General features: G+C 34.8%; 2 protein-coding genes across 5 annotated transcripts; one reads left to right on the forward strand and one right to left on the reverse strand.

Annotated features, from left to right (window-relative positions):
• The first annotated feature begins 899 nt into the window (after positions 1-899).
• Positions 900-9,630, forward strand: BSK7 (kinase with tetratricopeptide repeat domain-containing protein). 4 transcript variants are annotated; one of them, XM_022303875.2, is made up of 13 exons: positions 900-1,166; positions 1,286-1,463; positions 1,546-1,637; positions 1,757-1,971; positions 2,047-2,264; positions 3,135-3,270; positions 4,958-5,091; positions 5,180-5,285; positions 5,849-5,934; positions 6,118-6,306; positions 6,994-7,146; positions 8,412-8,525; positions 8,861-9,630. In XM_022303875.2, the coding sequence occupies exons 4-13, from the start codon at positions 1,890-1,892 to the stop codon at positions 9,104-9,106; spliced, it is 1,464 nt and encodes a 487-aa protein (XP_022159567.1). In that variant the 5' UTR covers positions 900-1,166; positions 1,286-1,463; positions 1,546-1,637; positions 1,757-1,889; the 3' UTR covers positions 9,107-9,630. The 4 variants fall into 4 exon arrangements, with proteins under 4 accessions (XP_022159567.1, XP_022159565.1, XP_022159566.1 ...); XM_022303873.2 differs by lacking the exon at positions 1,546-1,637; XM_022303874.2 differs by lacking the exon at positions 1,546-1,637 and having other exon boundaries at positions 900-1,463.
• Positions 9,631-10,490: 860 nt separating this feature from the next.
• On the reverse strand, positions 10,491-13,301 carry LOC111025947 (tubulin beta-6 chain). The gene is made up of 3 exons (XM_022303876.2): positions 12,662-13,301; positions 11,748-12,017; positions 10,491-11,391 (listed from the first exon to the last, which is right to left on the reverse strand). The coding sequence occupies exons 1-3, from the start codon at positions 13,053-13,055 to the stop codon at positions 10,724-10,726; spliced, it is 1,332 nt and encodes a 443-aa protein (XP_022159568.1). The 5' UTR covers positions 13,056-13,301; the 3' UTR covers positions 10,491-10,723.
• Positions 13,302-14,145: the final 844 nt, after the last annotated feature.

Raw genomic sequence — 14,145 nt, forward strand, 5'->3', positions numbered from 1 at the left:
TAAACAAAAAAAATTATGACAAAGATGACCTATGAAAGGTGATTGTATGGTAATTATTAGGATCTGTCATGTTTGCTATTCGTTCATTTTTCAAAAGCCACTCCATCCGTTTGGACTCCAAAACCCTGTCATTTTTCTGTCACTTACTTTAATGGTAAAATTGTTCCAATACATTTTTTTAATCAATTTAACTTTTGGAGGTTTAAATAATTTGTTTCCATATTTCCATATTTTATTTATTTTAGTTGGTATACTTTCAACTTTTCGTGTAGTCCATATACTATCGAAATGTTCATATTGGTATATATACTTTTAAAAAATGATAATTTTGATCTATTTATTTTCAATTTTTTTTATTTACAAGGAGAATTCATTCACTAAATTTTTTGGAATGTAATAGTACATTTTGTATTAAATGATTATAATTATGAATAAAATTGTATTAAAATTTTGTAAATATGAAATAATAATCAATTCTAAAAAATATAAGGTTCAGGACCGACGTTTTGGATGTACACAAACTTTGAACAAGAGTTAGTACATACAGTAAAGTGAATATTTGATAAATAAGAATCAAAACAAACTAAAACAGATAGTATTAAACACCAAAATAGCATTTAAACTTTATTTTATTTCAATTTAAAGATGCTGTTCTTCAATTTTTTTTTTTAAAAATTTTTCTCTCTCTTCATTTTCCTCCTCCGAGCGAAACGGGGAAGAAAAAGTTATTATTATTAGTAAATAAAAAGCAAAAAAAAGGGGTCATGTCGGTGGAAATAGGTAATTGGACGACCAAACACACGCTCGCTGCAAGAAAAAGACACAGATTAATTGGGTTTCAATTGGAATTCTCTCTCTCTCTCTCTCTCTCTCTCTCTCTTTCATAATGAAAATATTATACAAAAGAAAAAAAAGGAAAAACATATTAAAGTTGTAATTTTTTTTAATCGTTTTCCTCATCCAAATCTGAAAGCACTCACAAGTCTTTCTCTGATTCAGACTTCTTTTCTCGTCCAACTTTCGCCTTCAGAAGTCAGTTTTTACGAATTGCACAAAAAATGAATTCCAGAAATGAAGTCTTGAGACCGTTTCTTCATTCTTCTTTCCCTTTCTGTTCTTCCCTGCTGAATCGAGAAGGAGGAACCGCTTTAGTTTGTTGATTTCAGGTTCTCGAAGCCCATACCCTTTTTTTAATTTTTGCCTCGTTTTCCGAAAAAACCACTTTTGGTCTTGCTTTTTGTGAGCTTTAGCATGATTAAAAAGGGATTTCGTTGATTGGCTCTAGGACGCACGCACGCACGCTTCGGGTTCTGCTATTTAATTTTGAGTGGACTTGGATTGTTTTTCTTTTTCCTTTTGGATGAGAATCAAGGGAGTTTTCAGAATTTTGGAGAGTTGTGGCGGGATAAGCAAGTTTTCGTAACTTGGATCCTACCAAGTTGACCCAGATTGGAATTTTCAAGGTATTTGTTCTTTCAGCTGAACAACTTGGATTTTCATCTCAATTGACTTGGATTTGACTTGTTTTTTTTGTGAACTTTTTAGCATTTGCTTGTGTCTGTAAGAATTTCCCTTGCTCAAGTGAATTCTGAATCGAACTTTTGCCTTCTTGTTTAGTGCACACTTTCTCTTCTGCAGTAAGCCACAATTTCAGTCATCTGCTTATAGCTTGATCTGAATCACTAGCTAATGTGTGTTTTTATGTGAAATGAGTTGATAAATTGACTTGGGTATTTTCTAATTTGCCCTTCTTCAGGCTTAGTGGTGAAAGGATCCTATCGGATTGGGTCACTGGCATGTGAATTTGGATAGACTAGTGGAGCTATACAAGCCATTGTCTAATCTAAAGCTCCGAAGTCATTAATCTGTGGTAAAATCTGGTGATCGGGATGGGTTGCGAGTGTTCGAAGTTCTCGGACTGTTGTTTTGGTTCAGAGGAAACCAAACCAGTTGCTCGTGCTCCAGATAATGGTAATAACGAGGTTTTGCATCTTAGAGCTTCTTGGGAATTCTGATGCTCATGTTTCATGTTCTTTTTACATACAGAAAGTGTAGAGAAAAGTGAGCTTGATCTGCCTGCATTCCGCGAGTTCACCATAGATCAATTGAGGATGGCTACATCTGGATTTGCTGTTGAAAATATAGTATCCGAACATGGTGAAAAGGCTCCGAATGTGGTTTACAAGGGGAAACTCGACAACCAGAGACGAATTGCTGTCAAAAGATTTAATAGATCAGCCTGGCCAGATGCTAGACAATTTTTGGTATGTACAGTCTCCAATTCTCTTTGTTATGTTGGCATATCATGCATTCAAATGTATTTAACCATGTTCATTATGAGTTCTGTGGACGCGATTAAGTTTCCAGCTTGGTAAGGGATGACCATTCTTGTAGATAGTACACATTTGATTGAAATAATGTGAGATACAAGATATCAACCCACTCTATGTCAAGATGACTTACAAAACTTTCATCCGACTTCCATTGATTAAAACCAACTAGAATGTCGGGGCCAGTTCGATTTAAAATCTTGGGCTTATAAGAACATTACGTTCTTATGATATTTTGTTCGACAGATCGAGGGACCTAACTTTGAATTATTTTTGTCTTATTTGCCTCGCTTTTTGTTTGACTATCTCATAAATGATTAAATCAAGTCTTTTGCTGATATATTGCACTGTCATGGATTGACTTAGAGTTCAAATCATGGTAGTCACCTACCTAAGATTTAATATCTTACGAATGACCTTGACAACTAAATGTAGTAGGGTCAGACCGTTCTTCCGTGAGATTAGTCGAAATGCGGGCAAGTTGGCCAAACACTCACGGCTATGAGAAAAAAAGAACATTGAGAGAAATCTTGATGAAATTTCTGTCAGTTCATGATCCATTGCTCCCTTCAATAGTTTCTGTTGACTACAATGTATTATTTGTGTTATTTTGTATTCAGTTCTATTGGCCTTTTTCTCTTGAGTGTGTGTTATGGAAGCCTGAAGGATTGCATTATGTGGTTGGTAATAACATTTTTGTCCACCTGAAGTTATACACAGCAAGCTGCTTCAGATCAAACAATTCTGTTCGAGTGTGAAATGGGAATATTGCATCTTATATCTCTATAACATTTACATTTTTAGGACGAAGCAAGAGCGGTCGGTCAACTTCGGAACCAGAGACTGGCAAATTTACTTGGTTGTTGCTATGAGGGTGACGAGAGGTTGCTTGTTGCAGAATTTATGCCCAATGAAACGTTAGCAAAACACTTATTTCATTGTAAGTTTATTGAAATTCTTATTCTTTTGGTGTGCACCTGAACTACATATTAGCTTCATTATTGCTCTTCACATTTAAGTCTCAATGGAAGTACTCTACATTCTGAATATATTTATGCTACTTTTGCTTAATGGGAGATGCAATCTAAGTTCTTGACATTTTTCTTGTGAGGTGGTGGGTATTAATTATTTTTTAATTGTCTCAAATGTTTCAATTTTATCCTTTAATGTCTTAACACTTCTCAATTAAGTATCTATTGTCCCAATTAAAAACTTTATACACTAAATGTTGACGTAGTATTAAAGTATTATTAAATGATAGTGACGCAATTAAAACATAAAAATACAAAAGGGGTAAACTTGAAAATTTAAAAATATAAGGGACAGAATGGAATATTAAAAAATAAAATACCGAGTTATATATATTAAAAAGTTATACTATCATTTTAATAATGTTTTCTAAAATGGATACTCCTAAAAATATTTCGAAAAATATAAATACCTTTTGCTAATGCGATTTTGTCAAATTTAAAATCATTTATTAAAAAAGGCAATATTTATAATAAAATCATATAATCATCTCTCCAACCCACCCACGAACACAAAATAATAGTCAAGAAGTTCATTAATTTTTAGTATTTGATAGGAGGGACCACCCAATTCAGTTCAATTATACTAGGAGGAAATTGTACCAGCTAAAAAGTGCACCTCTATATTAAAAAAATAACGGATTCAGAAAAATATTTGGAAAAAAACTGTAATTTTATTGAAATATAAAAACTAAAGAAGTCTAATAAAACCAAAGAACTGTATCTTTATTTTTAATGAAGAAAAATGTATTACATAATTCTAAACTAAAAGAATTCAACCATGACAAAACAATATTTTTATTTATATTTTGGAACAAATTAGAAATGAGAAAAGAAAGGAGAAACTTGTTTTGGTTGTTCTCAAAATTTCTATATAATTCTGAGAATTGTTCTAAAAGAAGAGAAACAAGAAACAAAATTAGTTGTAAAATGCTTAAAGTTCTTAAGAAAGTTGGAAATGAGAAACAAAAAATGGGAACGTTACCAAACGAGCCCATAATAACTCTCTAAATATTCAAGGTACTTGGAACCCGAGCCTAATCCAACAAAACTAATGCCTACCTTCATCCCCTCCAACTCACTCTATTTATAACAACTTCTACTTACAAACTCTGAACTAATTACTAATATCCTTACTATCCGAAAGACATTTCTTACTACTCCAATGACATTTCTAACATATAAGTAAGTGATGTAATGTGTGAGTTAGTTACGAGACATAAGTGATCTGTGTGTGGATGCATTTTTGTTAGAAACTTCGGCATGCTTTGTTGCTTTACTATTCATTTGTTTGTTTATTTTTAATATTGCATCTAGCATATATATATATACACACACACACACATATGCATATATTTTAATTTTTTAAGAAACATGCATTTCATCGATGATATGAAATATACAAAAGGCCACTATAGGCAAGTTACAAGAACGCCTTCCAATTTGCTATAAGGTCGTTTAGGTTTTAACTATTGAATGGGGAGCATTTACACTATTCTAGGAGCAAGTAAAATAACTCTATCAAAAAAGATCGCAGAAGGTAGAAAAGAGTCGTTAAGGAGATTGTTTCTTTCCTTAATATGAATATATGACATTCAGGGGAAAATCAACCTATGAAGTGGTCAATGCGGTTAAGGGTGGCACTACATCTTGCACAAGCTCTAGAATATTGCACCAGCAAAGGGCGAGCACTCTATCATGATCTAAATGCTTACAGAGTTGTTTTTGACGACGTGCGTATCATTTTATCTTTTTTCATATCTTCTACCTCTCTTGCTATGATTTGACTATATTGTTCACGCCAAGCGTATCCTCTTTTAGGAAGGAAACCCTCGACTTTCATGTTTCGGTCTGATGAAAAACAGTCGGGATGGGAGAAGTTACAGCACAAATTTGGCATTTACTCCCCCTGAATATTTAAGAACAGGTATATACTATCTAAACTCTACACTGTATAGAATTTTCACTATTTATGCAAAAATATGCTCATATTTTATTGAGAGTCCATATATTAGTTGGTGTTTCAGTTGCCATACCCCTCAATTTGTGCAGATTGTAGGATTAAAAATTTCTTTCTATGATGCATTATCCGATTTTAGTGAAGCCTTATCAGTAAATATGAAATATATTGGAGGGATCATGTTGCTCTTGGAACTAAACTGGTTCTTGTTAAAAGAAAATGATCCTTAATCTGTCTGTTGTGTTTGTCCGTATCATACAAATGCTATTTTGTGCATACCGCTTGACATATAGGTAGACTCCTAATTTATCTAATATTTACCGTCTTAGTACAAGGAAAGGGAGACAATTTTCTGATATTGTTCTTTGTCAGCTTGAAACTTGAAAGTAATGTGTGAAACTGCTCTGTCTTTGGTGCTTTATGGTTATCATTTCTACTTTACCATCATGTTCGCAAGAGTTATTTATTCCATGCATACACTAATTAAGGTACTCTAGCCGTTTGATACCACTTATCGTCTTCCTCTGCAGGCGGAATAACTCCAGAAAGTGTCATATACAGCTTTGGAACTCTTTTGCTTGACCTTCTGAGTGGAAAACATATTCCTCCAAGTCATGTAAGTGTCTTATTTCTGGAAAAGATGTTTCTGTATTGTTTTGGTGCGGGATCTTTTAAGATCTGGCAATCCTTAGTCTGGAGAGAAAACAACAAATTTATTCTTTGAATTCTCCTTGGTTACCTCTGCAACTTGTCTTTTTAAAAACTGATACCAAGTTTACTTTTTTGCACGATTTCTCAGGCTTTAGATCTCATACGGGACAGGAATCTTCAGATGCTTACTGATTCTTGTTTGGAAGGGCAATTCTCAAATGACGAGGGTACCGAATTAGTGCGGCTTGCATCACGATGTTTGCAGTATGAACCTCGAGAGCGTCCTAATACAAAATCATTAGTTTCAGCATTGATTCCTCTTCAGAAAGATGCTGAGGTTGCTTACCCCCTTCCCTTCATCCTTTCTTGCTTGAGTGCTTGCATATATTGTTTTGATTATCTCCCAGCAATCTCTTATCTTAACTTATAAGCTGCAGAAGCTCTTATTTACTCGAGCTGCCAGATTTTGGACTTGAAGTATGGTAGAAAAACAGATGCTAGCATGTGATATGTGATATTATCTGGTTGCTTGGTTTCTTTGACTTACACCCCTACATGCTCTTTTTTATCTTTTGTTTTCTCTTTTTGTTGCTTGTTTTTTTGTTTTGTTCTTTTTTTTCTAAAAATGAGAAACAACGCTTTAATTGAGAAACATGAAAGAATGCAAAAGGGCATACCAAAAGACAGCCTAACCAAAAGAGCCAAATCAACCAACTTTGCTCCAATTCAAAAGAACAAGGCCTAGCAAATAATTCTAGAAGTCTTTAGTAACGGCAGCCGGATTATAAGCTTTAAACCTAGATAGAGATCAAACTTCTTCCAAGACCTCTTAATCTCTCTAAAAAAATCCTATTATTTCTCCCAAACCATGTATCCCATATTGCTTATCGTCTCTCCTTATCATGGATCAACCCGGAATCCATGGTCACTTTAATTGGCCTTTTTTTTTTTTTTAAAAACCATATAATAGTTAATAGCTATTTGGCTGTTGGTTAGAATGAGCTCAAGGCTAATTCTTTGACAGGTTCCTTCTCATGCATTGATGGGCATACCACATGGTGCTGCAGCTATGAATCTGTCATCTCTTGGTGAAGCTAGCTTAAGAATGGATTTGACAGCCATACATGAAATCTTAGAAAAGATTGGGTACAAGGATGATGAAGGTGCAGCAACTGAGGTTTGTTTCTGACAAATAACTTCCAACCAATAATATCAACTTTCAATGCCATAGATTCAAGTTGAACTCTTGCCTGGTGGTGGTTATTTAGTGGCCAAAGTCTGTTGAGTAACAGTGATAAAATGCAAATTTAACATTAGTTTGGAGACTAGACATTGTTTGATAACCATTTTGTTTTTGGTTTTTTATTTTTTCTTTAATTTTAGCTTATAAACAGTTTCACACTACTTTCACCTATATATATATATAGATATAGATAGATATATATATATATATATAGATATAGATATATATATATATATTTTTTACATTTTGTTATCTACTTTTATAAATGTTCTCAAAATCAAGCCCAAATTTTTAAAACTAAAATAAGTAGTTTGTGAAAACTATAAAAAAAAAAAAAAGGCTAAGAATTCACATGTGCTTTTCTTTAAGAAAAGTGAAAAAGATACCAAAGAAATTGGGAGAAAACAAGTACATTTTTTAAAAACTAGAAATCCTTACCAAACAAGGTGTTGATGCAATTGCAAATTCACCACTTATATAGTATTAACCATGTGATATAATTTTATTTTTATTATTTTATTTTTTTGTAAAGCATGCCCTTGTTGATGTGACATCAAACTGTACTGTAGTGAATATTTGCAATTATATTAAATGGTAGGGTTCTTATAGAAAAAATATTAAATCATAGGGGTATATCCGCAAAAGAAGAGCAATGTACTATTCATTTAAGATGCCACATCATAAGAGTTTTTCCTTGCCTGATAAACCACGTAGTTATAATATCATTTTTTTAGACAAATTGAGGGGTGAATTTGCAATTGAATCAAAAGCAAGGGTATGTTATGCGTTGAACTCAAATTCAAGCCATTAATAGATGTTAAAATTATCTATAAAATATTAAATTTGTCTCTCTCATTATTAGTCCTATTTGACCCCACCCTATTGTAGATGTTAAAATTATCCATAAAATATTAAATTTACTATAACCCATTAGCTTAAGTTATTGGATTTGATGGTGATTTGACATGGTATCAAGAGTAGGCGGTCTTGAATTCAAACTTCTCTAGTATCTGAGGAGTGTTAAAGTGTAAGTGGTAATTTAACAGTAAACCTAGTAATGCAATAGGGGAGTCCCTAGTACTTCGGTTATCAAAGAAAAGAAAATGGTATTTATTTGTTAAATGATCTTTTGAGTGACGCGAATCTGAAATTTGCCATTCGTTACATGTCTCCTAATTGCTGTTGATTCTGGTATGCAGCTCTCGTTCCAGATGTGGACCAACCAGATGCAGGACACGTTGACCTCGAAGAAAAAGGGTGACGTGGCTTTTCGGCAGAAGGAGTTTAGAGCTGCAATTGAGTGCTATACCCAGGTCTATTCTTCTTGATTTCTTATGCTATCATTAGTTGTTTAAAATTGTCCTTTCATTGTTGGTAAAAATCACAATATTCCACAAGGCTACATCCTATGAGGCTTGTTGTTCTTACCCATAACAAGAAGTTTGTGGCATATCCTTTAGACAAGGATAATGAGGAAAGGGAAGTTTTCTTTACACAATCTCTGGGGAATAATGGGGGTGGCCTTATAGAATTGCATCTAACATCTTTTAAAATTCTTGTATTTATGTCTTGATAGTTTCTTGATTATGTTTCCACATATCTTGGAGCACTTGCAATTTTGTACTAACCGTTCCGCACTTCATTACAGTTCATAGAAGTCGGGACCATGGTTTCTCCAACGGTATTTGCACGTAGGAGTTTGTCATATCTGATGAGCAACATGCCACAGGAAGCCCTTGATGATGCTGTGCAAGCCCAAGTAATATCTCCCCTCTGGCATGTCGCATCCTATCTGCAAGCTTCTGCACTTTTTGCCCTCGGAAAAGACAACGAGGCACATATAGCGCTCCGGGAGGGTTCTGTCCTCGAAAGTAAAAAGAACGCAGTGACCTGACAAATAGCAAAATGAAAGACTAGACTTTTCTCTCCATTGAAATCGGTCTTCTTCTGTAGATGAGAACAGATCGCAGTTTCGTACATATCGCATAACGTGGCCTGAGGATCGACAACATCGGGAGTTCGAATGGAGAGAAATGGAGGTACTCTAACTGTGCCGTGATTCGTTCATATTGTCAAGTTGAAGGGTTTTTTTTAACATCACTTCTGGAAGGGTTGGTTTGCTGAGTTTTCTGAGGGTGTCAGGTAACTTCCTTTCTTCAAACTACAGTAGTCTCTGCCTGCATTTGTTCCATTTTCTAATAGCAGCATCTTGATATATGATTGATTATGTTGCTTTCAGAACATTATTTATCTGTAAAGAATTAATCGCATTCGAGGTCAAAATGGAGAATGCTTTTGCCTACTTTCTATGTTTATCATTTATGTAGAAACACCCAATGTTTGGCTGCTTAAAGGTGATACTAGTTATATCACATATGTTATTACTATTCTTTTCCTAATAAAATATAATACTTTCCATTTGGTGTTTGTTTTTATGAATTTCACCCGGGTGTGTTTGGTGATTGGTAATGTTTCTGTTGTATTCTTGTTTCTCATTTTCTCCTTTTTTAAAGAAAAATATAATCACATTTGATTCCGGTTTTTTTTTCTCTTTTGTATTCTCTATTATTGAAAAAAAAATTGATAGAAATGTCTTTGGGATTCAACTTACAGCTCTCAGAGTGTTACATGAAAATTATTTTTTAAAGTAAAATGTTAAAAAACTTGTGTTATATTTATTTCTATAATATTTATGTGCATTTTATAAGTAAAATAATAAATAAATATTGCTTTTATTTATATGGATTGATTTTTTTTTAGCAAAGGGGGAGCAAAATACCTAAACCGTACTATGCTAAGTTGGTAATGGAAACACGAAACAAGGAATTAGTTTTTATTATTTCAAAATTTATGTACAATTTTGAAAACCTTTCTTAAAAATGAGAAACTAGAAATATAAACCATTACTATATTATATATTATATATTTATTTATTTTGATAATGGTGAATTAGCTTTGCTCTCCCTCTATCCAGAGGTATATGTGTTTTTGAGACATCAAAGATTTTTGGTATTAAACTCACCCAAAAATTTTAATTAGAGACCTCAAGAAACTCCAAGTCGTTGTTAATGGGGTTGTTTTTTGGGGCAAATAATTAATAAGTGCTTGTATTTCTAGAAAAAACTGAAAAATAACACGGGTGACCCTCTAATTTTATCCGAGTGGGATAGAGATGGAAGTAAAAATCGCTGAGGATGGGAAATGAGAATGTATCTTCTACTGTGTCTCCCCCATTGACATTCCTACCAAGGAAATAACTTGAAAATATCATTCAAGTATTTAAGCAAATATATGTTACACAGAATTTTTATATCAAGGCATCTCAAACATTTTCATCATACTTACAGAACTCATATCAATAATTTAATGCAACAAATTTAGCACATCAATACACCCAAACCCATCTCATTCTCATCAAACAACAATTTATTCACCCCAAAGCCCATATATACTTATAGAAACTCAAACAGAGATTCAGCAGTGGAGACATCTCATGTAATTTTGACTCTTTTTAGCAGTTCAGCACATCTTCTTCTTCCTCCTCTTCATCCTCTGCCACAGCATCTTGATACTGTTGGTACTCTGATACCAAATCATTCATGTTACTCTCAGCCTCTGTGAACTCCATCTCGTCCATTCCCTCACCGGTGTACCAATGCAGAAATGCCTTCCTCCTGAACATGACTGTGAATTGTTCGGAGACTCGCCGAAACATCTCTTGTATTGAGGTTGAGTTTCCCATGAAGGTTGAAGACATTGACAAACCGGTTGGTGGGATGTCGCATACGCTTGACTTGACATTGTTTGGAATCCACTCCACAAAGTATGATGAGTTCTTGTTCTGTACGTTGATCATTTGTTCGTCGACTTCCTTGGTGCTCATCTTGCCGCGGAACAAAGCTGAGGCAGTTAGGTATCGACCGTGACGAGGATCAGCAGCACACATCATGTTTTTGGCATCCCACATTTGCTGCGTGAGCTCGGGGATGGTGAGGGCACGGTACTGCTGCGAGCCACGAGCAGTCAAGGGTGCAAAACCAACCATGAAGAAGTGGAGGCGTGGGAAAGGGATGAGGTTCACAGCTAGCTTTCGGAGGTCGGAGTTGAGCTGACCGGGGAAGCGAAGGCAGCATGTAACACCACTCATGGTTGTGGAAATCAAGTGGTTGAGATCACCAACTAAAACACAAAAATCCAGATAAGAACAAACTGTTCAATCTCAAGTAGATTGCTACGTAACAAATTTCACTCAGGAATCCAACACCTCAAAACTGGCTAATAAATAAGAGTGGGTCCTCTTGGTGTTTAACCACCAATCATACAAAAGAGTCAAAGATCCCATATAAGTATTAAATTACCACTAAACCAAAAAATTTAAGCCACGCAGTTTTAATAGAGAGAAATGATATTACAAGAGTTTGACACACAACTTAAGTTTTAATATCATGTTAAATCATCACTGAACCTAAAAACTCAAAATCGAGACTAGACAAGTTGTGATGTTGAGAGAGAGATGAAGATAGAGCGAGACTTACAACTTGGATTGGTGAGCTTGAGGGTCCTAAAGCAGATATCATATAGTGCTTCATTATCCAAGACCATGCACTCATCAGCATTTTCAACCAACTGGTGAACAGAGAGAGTGGCATTATAGGGCTCAACCACTGTATCTGAGACCTTAGGTGAAGGGAAGACAGAGAAAGTTAACATCATTCTGTCAGGATACTCTTCCCTGATCTTTGATATCAGCAGAGTTCCCATTCCAGATCCAGTCCCACCTCCAAGTGAATGGCAAACTTGAAACCCTGTTTCACCCAAACATACATTCAAACCTCATAAAATTTGCATGTTAAAAACTAGAATTTCGATTACCACAAGGAAAAAACCTTAGTGATAAAATTACTTATATTCACGAATATATGGCCCGGTGGAGTATGTCACATAACTCAACAATCTTTAAATCACCTCTCAACTCAAAAACTTAAGTTGATGGGTTACAATAGATTTAACAGATTCGAAAGGAGAAAATCTTCTACTCTAATGCTATGTTAAATAACCAATTAACCTAAAAGCTTATGTTTATAGGTTATGGTAAATTTAATCTTTTAAAGATACACTTTAACACCAGTTTTGTTATTCACGAGACTGGATACTTAACCGTAGTTAAGATTACATGGTTCAAATATGGGATTTCCTACCCATCATTCTATGTTGCACTACTATATTTTATATGTATTCTTTGACACAACTCAAGCACTTTTGACTAGAACACCACACACAATTCGGCTTTGGATTATAGAATCTCAGTTCACATTCACAATAATCTTCATTCATCTAGACAATATACACCAAACAGAGTTCTTCCATTCTCTAATTAGTATTTGCTAACTTCGTCCAATTCAAATGGCCCAAACATGAAGAACAAGAAAGAAAAACTTCATAATCATACCTTGTAAACAGTCGCCATTCTCAGCTTCTTTTCGAACCACATCAAGAACAGAATCAACCAGTTCAGCACCTTCAGTGTAATGGCCCTTAGCCCAGTTGTTTCCAGCCCCATTTTGCCCAAAAACAAAGTTATCAGGTCTAAATATATTCCCATAAGGACCTGTCCGGAGGCTGTCCATGGTTCCCGGTTCAAGGTCCACCAACACAGCCCTAGGAACATACCGGCCGCCGCTCGCTTCGTTGTAGTAAACATTAACCCTCTCGAGTTGAATGCTACTGCTCCCAACGTAGTTTCCGGTGGGATCAATTCCATGTTCGTCGCAAACGACCTCCCAAAACTTAGCCCCAATTTGATTTCCGCATTGCCCGGCTTGAACGTGGAGGATCTCTCTCATTTTTCAGAGGAAATGGGCAAATGGGCAAATGGGGTTTCTGATTGAAGCTTCAGAAGATCAAAATGGGAGGTGGGTTGTGGGTTTCCAGTGGTGAAAGGGGAAGAGGGGGATATATAAAGGGGTTTTTGTGGATGAAATGAAATGGGGTTTCTAGTTTATCTTGAAGGGGAAAATGGGTAGAAAAGGATAGTGAAACTGAAGAATCAAAGCCATGGAAGAAGGATTCAATTAATAATTTCATGTGGGAATGTATGAGAGAAGAGGGAGCTGTCAAATTCCAAATGAGAGGTGTGTGAGCTGGATGACAAGGAAGGTGACAAGAACAAGAACAGGGGAGTGGGAGTGCAAGTTCTTGTGTCTTTATTCATAAGTTTAAATGACCAATTAATCCAATCCTCTTATCTTCTTCCCCACCTGTCCCTCCAAGTCATTAGATTAAGATATTTTCCACATCTTGCTTGGTGCGTGGAGGTAGCAATTTTTTTTTTTTTCAAATTACATTATAAAATTGTTTCTTTATGATTTGGGTTTTATTTCAATTTGATTTTTTTGTTCGAGTTTAATTTTAAATACAGCGGAACAGGGGAGTGGGAGTGCAAGTTCTCTCATTCAAAGGCTAGTTTACCAGTTTCAGATCAATCTTTTAAATGAAAATCTTGAAAGTTTAAAACTTTTAGAGTCTCCTAAACTAGCCTTTGAAGGAGTGAAAACCTACTAAGAGCTCATCGAAGGTAAGCCATAGAGTATCCTAATACTTGATTATCAAAAAGATTTATTTTCAGTTTTTAACTAATGTGGTAATTTTAACATTTGTTCTTTTTAAGTCAAAGATCACAGGGAAAAAAAAGGGTGCAACTTGTTGGTTTTTATTAAACATTAGATTAGTAGAGTAAAAATGGGTTTTGGGATTGTTGGTTTGGTGGGATGCTTGACATTTTAGCCATTTAAAATGGATTTGCACCTTAAAATTGATGTTTTTATTGCTAATTTGGTGTGATTTGATGGAGATTTTGACTTAACTGGTCACCCACATCTAATTAATCAAACTTTAATAATTTCCTCCCTAAAATTTAAGATTATTAACAAACTG

The sequence above is a fragment of the Momordica charantia genome (genome assembly GCF_013281855.1).
Source record: "Momordica charantia cultivar OHB3-1 chromosome 6 unlocalized genomic scaffold, Mcharantia_2.0 BLBB01000006.1, whole genome shotgun sequence".
Taxonomy (NCBI): Eukaryota; Viridiplantae; Streptophyta; class Magnoliopsida; order Cucurbitales; family Cucurbitaceae; genus Momordica; species Momordica charantia.